This window comes from Vombatus ursinus, unplaced genomic scaffold (assembly GCF_900497805.2).
Source record: "Vombatus ursinus unplaced genomic scaffold, bare-nosed wombat genome assembly UNPS02014768.1, whole genome shotgun sequence".
Classification (NCBI taxonomy): Eukaryota; Metazoa; Chordata; class Mammalia; order Diprotodontia; family Vombatidae; genus Vombatus; species Vombatus ursinus.
The window spans coordinates 16,723,394-16,737,552 of NW_020954546.1; the positions used below are offsets into that span (position 1 = coordinate 16,723,394).

A 14,159-nucleotide genomic window follows, 5' to 3' on the forward strand; every position below is an offset into this window, starting at 1 on the left:
TTCTTATATGTGAGCAGGCCATAGATGGCAGAGGACGCCACAAAAGATTTCATGAAGTTGGTGCATCATCACAACTGGACAGGACCAAAGGATTCTCTAAGATGTGGAGATGAGGATGGAATGAATCTCACCAGGGCAGAGGCATGGGGAGGGGAGGTGCCCTATGCCAGGCATATGCTCGGCACTAAGAGTACATCAGAATTAAAAACTAAAACAGAAATCAGTCGTCCCTACTCACCAAGACGGTGAGAACCCCTCGATCAGAGAATGTGGTTACTGAGTCTGAATTTCTCATCTTCTTACCTTGTGGCTTTTCTCTTCTCCCTTCAGCTCAAGCCAGGACAGAACAGTTGCCGAGACAGCGACAGTGAGAGCGCCAGTGGCGAATCCAAGGGATTCCACCGGACCAGCTCCAGGGAAAGACTCAGTGATGTAAGTTAAAATAAAACAAACAAAAAAAAATTAACTAAGCCTCTATCCCTTGGGGCTCCATCCCAAATCGGCTCTGCCTCCACTCTATTCCCCTGACCCTTTTCAGGTGAATTTGTGATGTTGAGTCCCTGACACTTGACTCTGAAATCCACTCAGGAGTCTGAGCTTCAGTTTTTGACCTTGCTGTTTAGTAAGACCAGAAAAGGGCTGCTTTGATAACACGAGAGCCGCCTCTTCCATCAAGTAAAGAAACAGCTGAGTGCTAAGGAACAAAGTGGGGAATTCTTAGGTTCCTTGTCAAACGCAAATTGTGAATGAGCTGTTGAATTGTAAGCTTGGTATCATTTAATTTTTTGTTTTTTTTTTTCTCTCAGCTATAATGTAAAAAGTGAACTAATGATACCTTTTTTCTGCTCGCTTCTATGGGACGTTTGTGCTACGATTTGTACTTATAAGATTAGACTCTTTTGAGACATGAGCTACATAAACACAAGACGTTTTTATTACTATAATGCTACCCCTGGAATTTTGATTATAGGTCACTACCCTTCCCAATGTATTGTCCTCCCTTGCCTGTAATATTTTTGGACCGGTGAGCCAAAGATGTTAGTTCTATGAGTATTGTATGCTTTTTTCTTCTGGTCAAAACTGTATGATGAAATTGCTTAGGATCCCAGATCTGGGACCTCAGAGATAGTATGGTCCATCCGTCTCATTTTACATATGAAGAAACTGAACCTTAGGGAGACTGAGTGTCTTACCTAAGGTCACCTTGGTAGCAGGGACCAAATGTAGTTTCTCAGACTCCAGAACCAAAACTCGTTTTGGCGTATTTGTCCCAGCCTGTCTCCTTGTATAAAGCAATTAAGGTTGGCCTTTGCTGTAAATTGTCCTCTCAGCTATGGTTAAGAGTAGAGATGTAGAAACAAATTAAATTTTGTTCAGAGACATTTATCAGATGTTGGAAATAAATACTTTGTGCGTCTTTCCTATGACACCGAACTCAGCAGGGAATTAATTGGTAGTGTTCCATTCCGTGTTATAGATAGGAAAATAAAGACCACTTGGAAATCACATGAGTTGCAGTAGAGAGGTCTGTTTTAAGGAGCTGAATAAAGTATGTAGGAATGTCAGCATCCCTTGACTAGTAGTTTGGGACTCCATCTTGGTCGCTTTGTGATGCCCTTTAATGAGTACCTTGAAGGCCTAGGCTACATAGATCTTTGGTGTAGGACCTTGGTTGAGTTACTCAGCCATCTTTAGTCTTTCTGCAAATGAATTTGATTGTACTGGGTCTTTGGGAATCTCAAATAAGGAGGTCCTTGACAACTGAAGTTGAAAGATAATGCCCTAGATTCCCAGACCAATACTTATCAATAGGCGTTACCAAAAAATGGTACCCACATTCTCTACCAAGACACATACAATTGCAGATGATATTAATGGTTATTCATATAGCATGAAGAAAAACTTTTTTAAAAATCCGTGTAGGGGCAGCTGCATGGCACAGTGGATAGAGCACTAGCCCTGTGGTCAGGAGAATCTGAGTTCAAATTTGGCCTCAGACACTTGACACTTACTTGGTGTGTGACCCTGGACAAGTCACGTAACCCCAATTGCCTAGCCAAAAAAAAAAGAAAGAAAAAGAAAAGAAAGAAAGAAAATCAGTGCAAAGCTTGTACTAGAATAAAAAATTTCTAAGTTAGTAGTTAGTAATGCATGCACATACATACATACACACACACACACACACACAGTAATACTAAGTTAGTACTATAATCAGTCTACAAGCATTTATTAAGTACCTACTGAATGCCAGGCACTTTGCTAAGCACTGGATATACAAATAGTCAAAAAGAAACACTCACTTTCTTTTTTTTTCTTTTTTTTTTTTCTTTTTTTTTTTAGTGAGGCAATTAAGTGACTTGCCCAAGGTCACACGGCTAGTACATGTCAAGCGTTTGGTCTAAGGCCAGATTTTAACTCAGGTCCTCCTGACTTCGGGGCTGGTGCTGTATCCACTGTGCCACCTAGCTGCCCCAGAAACACTCACTTTTAAGGAGAGTATATTCTATTGGGGAGACAGCAAACATATATATATATATATGTATGTATGTATGTATGTATGTATGTATATAGGGAATAAATACAAACAGAAAAATTTAAAATAAATACAGTTTTCCTTCTCCCTCTTTTTCCTGTGCCCACTGACACAAGGCCTGGCACATGGTAGGGGCATAATAAATGCTCATTGACTTACTGATTATTAAATGGAAGTTAGTTAGGCAGGGAAGGCACTCACAGCTTGAGAAGAGAAAAGATTTTGGGTAGAAGGTGGTGCTTGAACTGCCTGGAAGGTGGAGAGGGATTCTGTGAGGTAAATGAGTAGGGAACTCATTCTAGGCATGGGATAAAAGTAGTCCAGAAACATAGAAGGGGGTGGCAGAATGTCCCGTGTTCGTAATAGAAAGAATTACATTGAAGTTGGTCGTCATCCAGCGGTCAATGGAGACGGCTCCGAGTGGGCGTGAACAGGCTGTGACCCATTATAAATATGGAGCAAGAGGACAAATGGTGAAAAGAACTTAATGGAGAAGCGTGACCCCAGACGATGGCTTGGCCATGTGGTGAGGAGGGAGAAATAGCAGACGGCTTGTGTACTTCATTGGAATTCTTGCAGCATAAAGAGCTTTTACACATTGGGAAGACCCCCTGTCGCGGGCTTATGAGAGGGAAGAAGTGGACAAGCGTTGCTTTGGTTGAGCTTGGGATCTTTGTCCTTGGAAGGAAAACCCACATCCATGAGATCACAGCTCCATTGGCATACTCCTTTCCCAAATAGTGTACATGAGACTCTTGGCATCTGGGGCGGTTGGAATTTCTGCCCAAGGGAGGCTGGCTGGAACATTATGTCATTTCAGCTTTATTTATTTTATAGGGTTTGTATGAGTTGAGAGCTCTCAAGTGACTGGAGGGGTTGACTCATGGGGAAAACTTAAAAGCCTTCAGTGTGCTTGGGTTTGCCAAAGTGTTTCCAAAGCATGCCCAAGGGAGAAGGGATAATGACCCACCCACATGTGAAGGTTGTCCACATCAACAAGTCATACTCACTTGTTTAACTTAGTCACCGAGGAAGGAGTGAAGGGGTAGGGTTAGATAGATGCAGGCTGAGTCCTAAGGGGTGGGAAAGCAGGGTTACTCTAACCTTATTTGGCCTTGTTGACTCCCGAAGGAGATTATAGCAACTACATGGCTGTGCTCTCTTAACGCGTTGAGTTAAGCAAAAGCATCCTTGATTTCTCAAGTAAAGATTCACCTTCATGAGGCCAGTCCTCTCTTCTCAGTTGTGAATTCCCTTTGAACTGGTCAGGGTTGTTAGCCTTCCCTACTCTTGAGCGAAGGCCTTAAAACAAATTAAGATAGTTGAAGTATGTGAGAACTCCCCTAACTTCAACCTCTCTCTTCCTGTGAGGATGGCACGCCTGGCCATTCAGTAACTTCAGGGCATTTAGCAGTTGATGCCAAATCCTCTTCTTGCCAAGGCCCTAGCTCCACCATATTCTCTTGTCCACCTTCCCTTCAGGGTAGCCATTTTTGTTCCTGGTACTTATTCCATGGATTTTCAGTGAGTGGAATGGAGGGATTGCAGATAGATGGAGGTGACATATAACATTCCTTCAGGGTCTGAGAGTTCAGGGGGTCTGGAAATTTGTCCATTAATGGGAGATTTAGACCTTTATGGAAGAAACATTTTGTACCGTGGCAGTTCAGCTGGGAGGTGGTAGTTAAACATGGTTCAGCTACCTTTTCTATCCCTTCCTGAGATGCAAGTTTTCATTTATTTATTTTTAGTTTTCAACATTCACTTCCACAAGATTTCGAGTTCCAAGTTTTCACCCCATCTTGCCCCTCCCCCCCACCCCAAGATGGCATGCATTCTGAATACCCCTTCTCCTAATCTGCCCTCCCTTCTATCTCTCCCCCCTTCTCTTATCCCCTTCCCCCTCTATTTTCCTATAGGGCAGGATAGATTTCTGTACCCCATTTCCTGTATTTCTTATTTCCCAGTTGCATGTGAAAACAAATGTTTTAACATGTGTTTATAAAACTTTTGAATTCCAAATTTTCTCTCTCCCTCCCTCCCCACCCACCCTCATTGAAAAGGCAAGCAACTCGATTCAGGTTATACGTGTGTACTCATGAAAAACACTTCCATAGTAATCATGTTGTGAAAAAGTAAGTATATTTCCCTTCATCCTACCCTGGTCCCCATTTATTCTCTTCCTGAGATGCAAGTTTTCAGAAGCTCCTTCTGCTCTCCACCCCTCCCCTCACCAGTTTACAGTACATTCCTGCCATTTCAACTGATGTTAAACATGTCAGATGAATATCTTATTATCTGGACCTGTGGTTGCCTTAAGCAAAGGTTCCCTGTGTTGTTGGAAGTGAATAGCATTATATGCTCCTCTCCTTCCAGTCCATGGCAGAAATTCCTTTCACTTTGCTTCTGTCTTCTCCTCAACTCCTCTGTGTGTGTGTGTGTGTGTGTGTGTGTGTATGTTGCATTGGAAAATGGAAGGGGTTCTTCAATAGAATGTAAGCTTCTTGAGGGCAGGGATTGTTTCATTTTTGTTTGCATATTCCCAGCACCTAGCTGAGTTCCTGACATATGGCATACATGTAATAAATGTTTATTAATTCCTTACTTGCTTATATTAGCTTTGTTTTTACAAACCTATCTTGAGACATGTTACTTGTCGCAATAATAAGGCTTGGTAGTTAGGTGCTTTGTATATGTCTTTGTCCAAAAGAAAAATAAATACCATCCATGAGTTTATCAAGCTTGCTTGTTCTGTGTACCCTTGCAAGGGACTGAATTGTCTACATGTCTACTATCCATGGGACTCTGGGATAACCCTCCTTTCCCCTCCTCCTCATCTCCCCCAACCTTCCATTTCCTAAGGGAGAGAAATAGATAAAATGGAGGTGGGTGGGGAGGGATGTCATACACAATTGGTTATTTGCAGGATTTTTAAAATATTCAATTTAAATTAGCCCTAGGGTCAAAGCAGCAAATCCTCCACTGGGGACCTAATGAACATCCATCCTTATACCCAGACAACTGTAACAGTAGCTGCGGACAGGCTCTCTGTGCAGATCTGTAATGAATGAAGTGCATCTGTTTTAGTGGGATAATCAATTTCCAAATCCCTTGTCGTCGGTGAGCTATTGAAACAGAAATGTTAACTTCCTGAGCTTAATGAGTAGCCTCTGTCAGAGCCTGGTGACAGAGAGACGGGAAGAAAAGAGGAGAGAGAAGGGCAGCCAGGGAAAAAGGAGAGTGACTATTAATGAATATCTCCTCACAAACTCACATGTCAGCAGCAGCATTCTCCCTCTTGGAAAATGTCTTTCAACTCTGCATCCCATTACTGTTCCTAAAGCCCTTGGTGGCATGGAGATTGAGGCATTGTGTGTTTACAAGAAATCTCTCCTTTGCAACATAATGAGGCCCAGGCAGGTAATTTGCCGAGATTGCAAGAGCAGTGGTCAGATCTGGGGAGGAAATACAGAATGAACACGGCCATGTTAAACAAGAGATGCCTTGTAATGAGCCCCAAAATAGTATCCGATGGCTGGCTGACAGAAATCATGTTATTTTTCTTGCTTGATGCGTGTAAGATGGTGGAATCTATTCGCTGCCCCCCTCTCCTCCAGGCCCTCTGGGGCTCTCAATCCCACTTAAAGCTCTTAAAAAAAGCAGTGGGAAACTCTGCCTTCTGCAGGAAGGAGAAAATAGAGGCCTTTTGGTCTTCTACTTACAAGAATTTGACCCAACTGTGATTTATGCTATTGTTTGCAAGATTGATGAATCCATGGCTGGAGGGTGTGTTTTCTTGTGCTGTGTTTGTGAGTGTGTGTGTCTTTTAATGCCTCCCATTTCCCTGTTTTTTTTTAATTTTTTTTCCTGTGTCTCTATATGAGTCATAACATTTCTAGGATCCTATAACAATTTCTGTTCCACAAACTGAGCAGAGCTTGCCTTGGGCATCCAAGCCAGAAAAAGAGGAAGGAGAAACCTTCTCTTACTTCTCCTTCACCTTTGATTGGTCGGGCATTCTCAGAATAGGGAAGGCTCAGCATCATCTAAGATGAACCTCATCTCCATTGGGGATGCCATTCTATAGGCATGTTACTGTAGCCAGGATGGGGCCCTTGGGTGGATTCTCAATATGAAGTGTTTGTGAAGCAGCTCCAGTGTATCAGGAACTCTGTTACTACACAATGGAATTATAAATGATTCAGGTCCTTTTCCCTTACCCTCAAGGTACTTACAGTCTAAACAGGAGACTACACGAGCATGTATAAGAACATGTGTGTATATGTATTTCTGTATACACACACATATGTGTATACATACAAGTATTGGTAGTTACAACTTCTTTACGTACACACTTTTTATATCTTGTCTCCTATAGTAGAATGTTAGCTCCTTTGGGGCAGGGGTTCTCTCTCTCTTGTCTTTGGATTCCTAGTGCTTCTTGGTACATCGTAAACAATTAACAAAAAGTCGCCTAGACTTCAGGTGAAGAAAGTGAGAGGAAGAGACTGAGGGTATGTGAGTAGGAATATAAGTTCATGGAGCTAGAGTCTATGGGGGACTTTGTTGTTATTCATTCGTTTCAGCCAAGTCTGATTCTCTGTGACCCCATTTGGTGTTTTCTTGGCAGAGATCCTGGAGTGGTTTGCCATTTCCTTCTCCAGCTCCTTTTACAGATGAGGAAACGGAGGCAAACAGGGTGAAGTGACTTGCCCAGGGTCACACAGCTAGTAAATGTCTCAGGTCAGATTTGAACCCATGAAAGTAAGTCTTCATAATCCCAGGCCCGGTGCTCTATGCACTGTGGCACCACCTTGTTGCCCTATGGGGGACTTAGAGGCCATCAAATTAAAATCTTTTTTTTTTTAATAAATAAGGAATCAGAGATTATATGACTTATCCGAGGTCACACGCATGGTAAGCATCAGAGATGGGGTTTGACCCTTTGCCCTAATTCCAAATCCACCGTTCCTCCCACTGTAATATGCTGATGGCCCCAGAGGTCATCTGGTCTACCCATTCGTTTCTGAGAGGAGGAAATGTGTGCCCCAGAGAGGTTGGCTGTCTAACGTCACACTTACAGTAAGAGGTGCAGCCAAGTTTGTGGATGTGAGCATGCTTTAATGAAGTCAGTTACTCTAACAATAAATTTGTTAATAATAACAATAATAATGGTAATATTTCAGATTTACAAAGTGCTTTTTATCAATAACACTATATTGGTGATGAGAAAACTGAGATGAGCAAAAGAAGCAAGGGGTGATGAAAGAAAGAAAAAAGCGAGTAAAGAAGGAAGTAAGAAAGGAAGGAAAGAAAGAAGGGAGGGAGGGAGAAAGGAAAGGAAGAAACAAAAAAGGAGGAAGAAAAGATGGAAACAAGGAAGGAAGGGTGAAGGAGGGGAGGTAGGAAAAAAGGAAGGAGGGAAGAAAGGAAAGGAGGGAGTAGAAGAAGAGAGGAAGAGGAGGAAGGGAAAAGGAGAGAGGAAGGAGGGAGGGAGGGGGAAGGAGCTAATGAACAAATGAGCGAATGAATGAACGTCTATTTTGGAGCCAAAAACTGAACCTGGAAAATCTGATTCCAGTGCTTTGCCTTTTCCATTACGCCATGCTGCTTCTCTGTGCTGTGTATTGTGTTAGGCACTAGGGAGAGAGGAGCATCCCTAAAACATCTCTCTGGCCCTGCCCAAATGGAACTGCCCACGTTGAGGGTTACAGATTTTGAGGGCTCGAGAAAGGGCGTGGACTCGGGTCCGAGGCCCATAGAGAGGAGCATTATATTGAGCAGCAGGTTGGGTAATTTTCCATGGAAGCCAAGAATTCCAACTCCTTCCCTACCGTTACCAACCCTTCTTAGACGCTGTCATGTCGTCCCCATGCCCATGGCCCACCTCCCCTTCCAATGGGCACCGTCTTTTCTCTTGCATGTCGATAACATCTTCCGGTTGTTGGAACTGGTGGGTTGAGGGTTGCTTGGGAGGGTGGAGGCAGAGGGTGTGTGCATGGGGGGGAAGGGGAGCTCCCGTGCTTTGTGGCGTTATGTTAATTCCTCGGCAGGGCAATCAAATTCGTGTTGTAATTAAAGCTGTCAGTTGGAAGGCAAGCCAATCGCCACGAAAACACAGCATAACAAATGAAGTGAAATGATTCTGCGTGTAGCTATACAATGCTTCGCCAGGCATGAAATTAAATAAGTAATTTGATGTTGACATCAGAAATTGAAATGATACCCACTGTTCCCTCGTTCAGTCAGACCTGCATAAACAATAGCCAGAACAAATATACCCGACAAAGCCCTCTTCTCCACCCAGCTCCCCAAGTAATGTACAATATATATGCAAAATGGGTAGAACAGTGCCTTCCAGGACCTCGAGGATGTAATTTTCTTTGGTGTACAATAAGATGATACGTACACGGGGGTGGCAGTTTTGCTCCCGGGCTAAAAATACATTTATTAGAGGAAGAAGGGTTGGAGCGGGGTAGAAAAAGAGGAGGAAAAAGGATAATACCACCTAAATTTATACACACACACACACACACACACGTATAAATCCTGCAAAATCTCAGAACAACAAATTTTAAAAGGAGGTCACCTCCTCAGGCCATGCACTCCAATTTGGTTTGTGAAAGCCTCCAGTGTCTGAGCTGGCCCTTCTTGCCGCCCTGTGCACAGATTACACCTGCTGTGTCCATGTGGTCAGTGACCTGAGCCGGAAGCCATTCATTTACAGAGACTTTCCTGCTGCTGTCCCCCCAAAACCATTTTATGCCACTAAGGAAGCTGCCTGGCCCCCTGCCCCCCAGCCATCCCTCCCAAGGGCCACTTTTTACTTGTGTTATCTCCTTGCAATAATTGAGATCAGACCCAGGGGCTGGAAGGATTTTCCATCTCTGGGTTAAACTCTGGATGCCCTGGAACTTCCAAGGGAATTCTTATGTCACCTACATTCTTTAAAACCATAGAATCAGGGATCAAGAGCTGGAAGGAAATTTAGCTGTCATCCCTCTTATTTTCCAGATGAGGAAGCTGTCTTGGAGATGTTAAATGGATTACCCAGAGTAACCCAGTATGTGATAGAAGAGAATCTGAACACAGGACCTCTCCCTGTGAAGCCAATGTTCCTGAAGCTGTAGCACGCCATTTTGTTCAATCCCATTATTTTAGAGGGGATGCAACTGAGCCCTGGAAAGGTTTAAATGACTTCCCTTGACTAAGGTGGCATGGTCAGTGAATCCACATCCTCTCCATTCACATCTAGCCCATTTTCCCGTAGTGCTTCTCTGGTCACTTGGCTTGCCTTGCTTAAGAGCCTCAGTTTCCTCATATGTAAAATGAGTTAATAACAGTACCTTCCTTACTGGGCTGCTTTGAAGATTATAGGCACATGAATGTTAAGTTAGAAGAGACAGTTAAGGTCATATAATCCAGTCCCCCGATGTTATTGGTAAGAAGGTCATACAGGGAGCATGCCTGCTTTTGAGTTTCTTGAGGGCCTCAGTTTCCTCATCTGCGTAGTGAGGGGGTTTGACCGGAGGGTCTCTCAGGTCAGTCCCTGGGAGCTTTGAATGTCTGCTTCTGTGATCCTGGGGCCTTCTGTATTCTTTGGGCATTCAAGATGGCAAGCCAGCCTCATTTTCCCCTTTTGCTCCCACCTCAGCATTCACATTCAAGCACTGTCCAGTTCCTAGAAGCAAAGATACAATTGAAAGGAATCAGTAAGTTAGGCTGTGTACGGGCCGGTTCGCACATCCTCCTGCCCTCCCCGCCCCTTTCGGCAGGGTGGGGCCAAAGGTGAGCCCCCTCCTTTGTTGCTGGGCTGTCGTCCTCCTCTTAGTACCTCGTCCCATCGGGAGCAGAAAGATGTCAATGGGCAGTTCTCCTGCCGAGAGCCCCTAGAAGCGGGGGCCTTGAACAGCTTCCCCCAGGCCCCCCCGTTCTTTACATTTTGACTACTAATTATGTTTACAAAATGTCTCATTTTCGAAAAGCATTATGTGTGCACTGACTGGAGTCTCTGAGGGTATCGCCCGGCACACGGGTCAGATGCTGAAAAAGTCATCCAGGCCCACTGGGCTTTTTATTTTGAATTCGGTCTTGGCTTTTTCCTCCCATCTGCCCCTTTGTGGCCACCACACCAAGCATTCGAGACCAGGGCATTGAATGTCAGCGAGTCCGGGAGGCAGGTTGATGCGTGCCTGTTTAGTCTCCACACGGGACGAAATGCCATCATTAATTCATTACCCAGCTGCCTGTCAAATAAATTGGCAATTACGTCCACTGCAGAAGCTTGGAATTCAGCAAATAGCACGTTAGCATCTCAAAGTTGTTGAGAGATGTAAAGGGGGAAAAATTAGGGAACACGGTGTTTGTATCAGTAGCAGATGACAAGAGGCTTGTGAAAGCTCTGTGATGCCGTGATGAAAGGGCAGGTGGAGAAGGGCCAGTAATGAGCTGTGTCGACTCGAGCGTGTTAATAATAATAATAACCGTGCTAGTAGTAATGGTACTAGGACTAGTAATAATAGTAATGATCTGTGTGAATTGGAATGTATTAATAATAATAATCATATGGTAGCAGAAGTAAAAAAAAAATTAATGATAATGAGCTGGGTAGATTGAAATGCATTAATAATAATAGTATGGGTAGTAGTAATCATGATAATGATAATAATAATAATAATAATGAGCTGTGTCAGTTGGGATGTATTCACAATAATAATAACCATGGTAGTAGTATTAGTAATAATAGTAATGAGCTATGTGGATTGAAATGTATTAATAATAATAACAGTATGAGTAGTAATAATAATAATGAGCTGTGTCAGAGCATGTTACCAGTAATAGTGGTAGTAGTAATAGTAATAATAATAATGAGCTGTGTGGATTAGAATGTATTAGTAATAATAATGGCATAGGTAATAATAATAATAAGAAGAAGAAGCTGTGTAGATTGAATTGTGTTAATAATAATAGTAGTATGGATAGTAATATAGTAGCAGTAGTAATAATAATAAGGTGTGTGGATTAGACCATGTTAACAATAATATTGTAGTAGTAATAGTGGTAGTGGTGGTGGTGATAGTATGGGTAGTAATAGTAATAATAAGCTGTGTGGATAGGAATGTGTTATGTGTTATTAACGATAATAGTATTATGGGCAATCATAACAGTAATAATAATAGTAAGCTGTGTGGATTGGAACGTTTTAACAGTAGTCGTGGTAGTAGTGGTAGTGGTAGTAGTAGTAGTAGTGGTGGTGGTGGTGGTATGGGTAGTAATAGTAATAATAATAAGCTGTGTGGATAGGAATGTATTAGCAACAATAATAATAGTATGGGCAGTAATAATAATAGTAATATTAATAATAATAATAATAAACTGTGGATTGGAATATGTTAACAGTAGTAGCAATAATAATGGTAGTAGTAGTAAGCTATATCCATTGGAACATGGTAGTAATAGTAGTAGTAGTTGTAGTAGTAGTATAGTAGTGGTAGTAGTAGTAAGCTGTGTGTGTGTGTTGGATTGTATTAGTAGCAGTAACAATAATAAGCTGTGTGGGTTGGATTTAATAATAGTAATAATAATAATGATGAACTATGCAAATTGTGCTTTATTAATGATAGTAATAAACTATGTGGATTAGGCTATTAATGATAATAATGATAGTACTACTAATGATGATGATGATGATGATGATAATTGCTGACTTTCACTCTGTCTTTTACTCTCTTGCAGAGTTCAGCTCCTTCCAGCCTGGGGACCGGCTACTTTGTAAGTGTTTCTTATCTTTCACGAATGTGACTTTCACTGGTGTTTCTTTACTTCTCCAACTCCCACTTATTTGGATGAGGGGACAGTGGAAGAAAGCCCTCACCTTACTCCTCTGCATGTGGTCTGCTATTTTTCATCCCTTTTTAAAAATATTTTAAAAAATGGACATGTTATTGTGAACCCCAGTGAAAGCTGATTCTTGTTCTAATCTCAGGTCAAATTTTCAGGCGTGGAATTCCCCAGTAACTGATATTCTATATCCCATGGTTTGGAGCCATGAAGGCAAGAGCCTGATTTAGAGTATGGGTGCATGGGGACCCATGAGTCTCTCCAGTGTTGCTCACTGTAGACGGACAACCCCCTCAGAAAAACAAAATTCATCCTTTGTCAATTTTCTTTGGAAGACTAATTAATCTGTTTTGTTGAGTTGTCCACATTTTGTGTGCTATTGGATTTCATTTCCCATGGAGGTGAGCCTTCTCATTTTAATATACCCTTAGTCTGACATCCCTAGACACAGAAAACTGCTGTAATTGTTATGAGGGGAGAAGTCTGTGTATGCATATTTTTTGATTATATGGGTTCCCCTCCTCCTTTGGTGCCTTTAATGATCACAGCTGGAGAAAGGTGGTCTTCAGGCCTCTTCTCCCCTCAGCCAGTCAGGACAAGCTATTTTAATTCAGAGTTAGTACTGTTTCCTAATGAACACTGCAAAGGATAGTGGGAAATGGGGAAGTGAGGAAATGTGTGCTTAAAAGACTGGGGGCTAAAATAATGCTGAAGGTACCAGAATGTCCAGCCATGTATTTTACACAGCAAAAATTAGTCTTCCTCTGGGATTTGGTGAAACCATTCTTTAAGAAGCACAAAATAAGACAGGGAAGCTGTTGATATGGGGCCAGTGAGCCATTGTTGGGAACGTCCTGGCAACCCTCTGATGGAGTAGGATCATTCTTCGGGAGAGTGAGCTTGGCTCATCGTGACTCTCGGTCTGTCTGCTGAGAGCTTTCTCAGGCTTGAAAATGATCATTCTTCCTGCTGAGGCCTGCTAAACCTATTAATAAGAAAAGAGACATAAAAACAAATCAGGATTCAGTTTTGTTTCTTTGCCTTTTTTCCCCTCCAACCTCAAAACCAATCCAACAAGGAGGGGAAGGCGAAAGCTGTTTGGGCACCTGTTAGATGCAGTCAGCTCCTGTGTTTCTTTAGCTCTCTTCCTCACGGTGGGAGCTGAATATTCATGCCTACAAGAGGACTCATCAAGCATCCCTTGGGTTTCCTGATTCAGTAGCAGAGCTAACAGAAGACGTTCCATCTGCCACCCTTTAACAGCATGCTGGATGTGGGTTGGCCCACTGGAACAAAAATCTGGAGAGTGTCAATAGTCCCTTCTCCATCCAAAAGATTATAAAACCTGATCCAGCATTTAAAACATCAGTGTGTGTATGTGTGTGTGTGTGTGCGCTCGCGTAAGCACATGGGGTGTGTGTGTGTGATACTTAGGCATCTATGTGAGTCTTTGATTACTTCTGATGTACTGGTGTTTTTAATGTCAGTATGATTAATCTAAGAGAACTGAATCATCTCTGGATACTATTACTGTTTACAGAGCATGTTTTTCTCTAATTTTTTTCTTTGCTTACTTCCAAGGGTGCATCTCTCTCTCTCTCCCCCTCCCTGTCTTTCTTTCTTTCTTTCTTTCTTTCTTTCTTTCTTTCTTTCTTTCTTTCTTTCTTTCTTTCTTTCTTTCTTTCTTTCTTTCTTTCTTTCTTTCTTTCTTTCTTTCTTTCTTTTTCTTTCTTTCTTTTTCTTTCTTTTTCTTTCTTTCTTTCTTTCTTTCTTTCTTTCTTTCTTT

At 42.3% G+C, this 14,159-nt stretch overlaps 1 protein-coding gene across 1 annotated transcript in view; it reads left to right on the forward strand.

Moving 5' to 3' along the window:
- AUTS2 (activator of transcription and developmental regulator AUTS2) overlaps positions 1-14,159 on the forward strand; it is a 1,247,769-nt gene that overhangs the window by 555,196 nt on the left and 678,414 nt on the right. The window contains exons 3-4 of the mRNA XM_027862320.1: positions 331-432; positions 12,269-12,304. Of these exons, the coding sequence (XP_027718121.1) occupies positions 331-432; positions 12,269-12,304 (138 nt within the window). The remainder of the gene's footprint in view (positions 1-330; positions 433-12,268; positions 12,305-14,159) is intronic.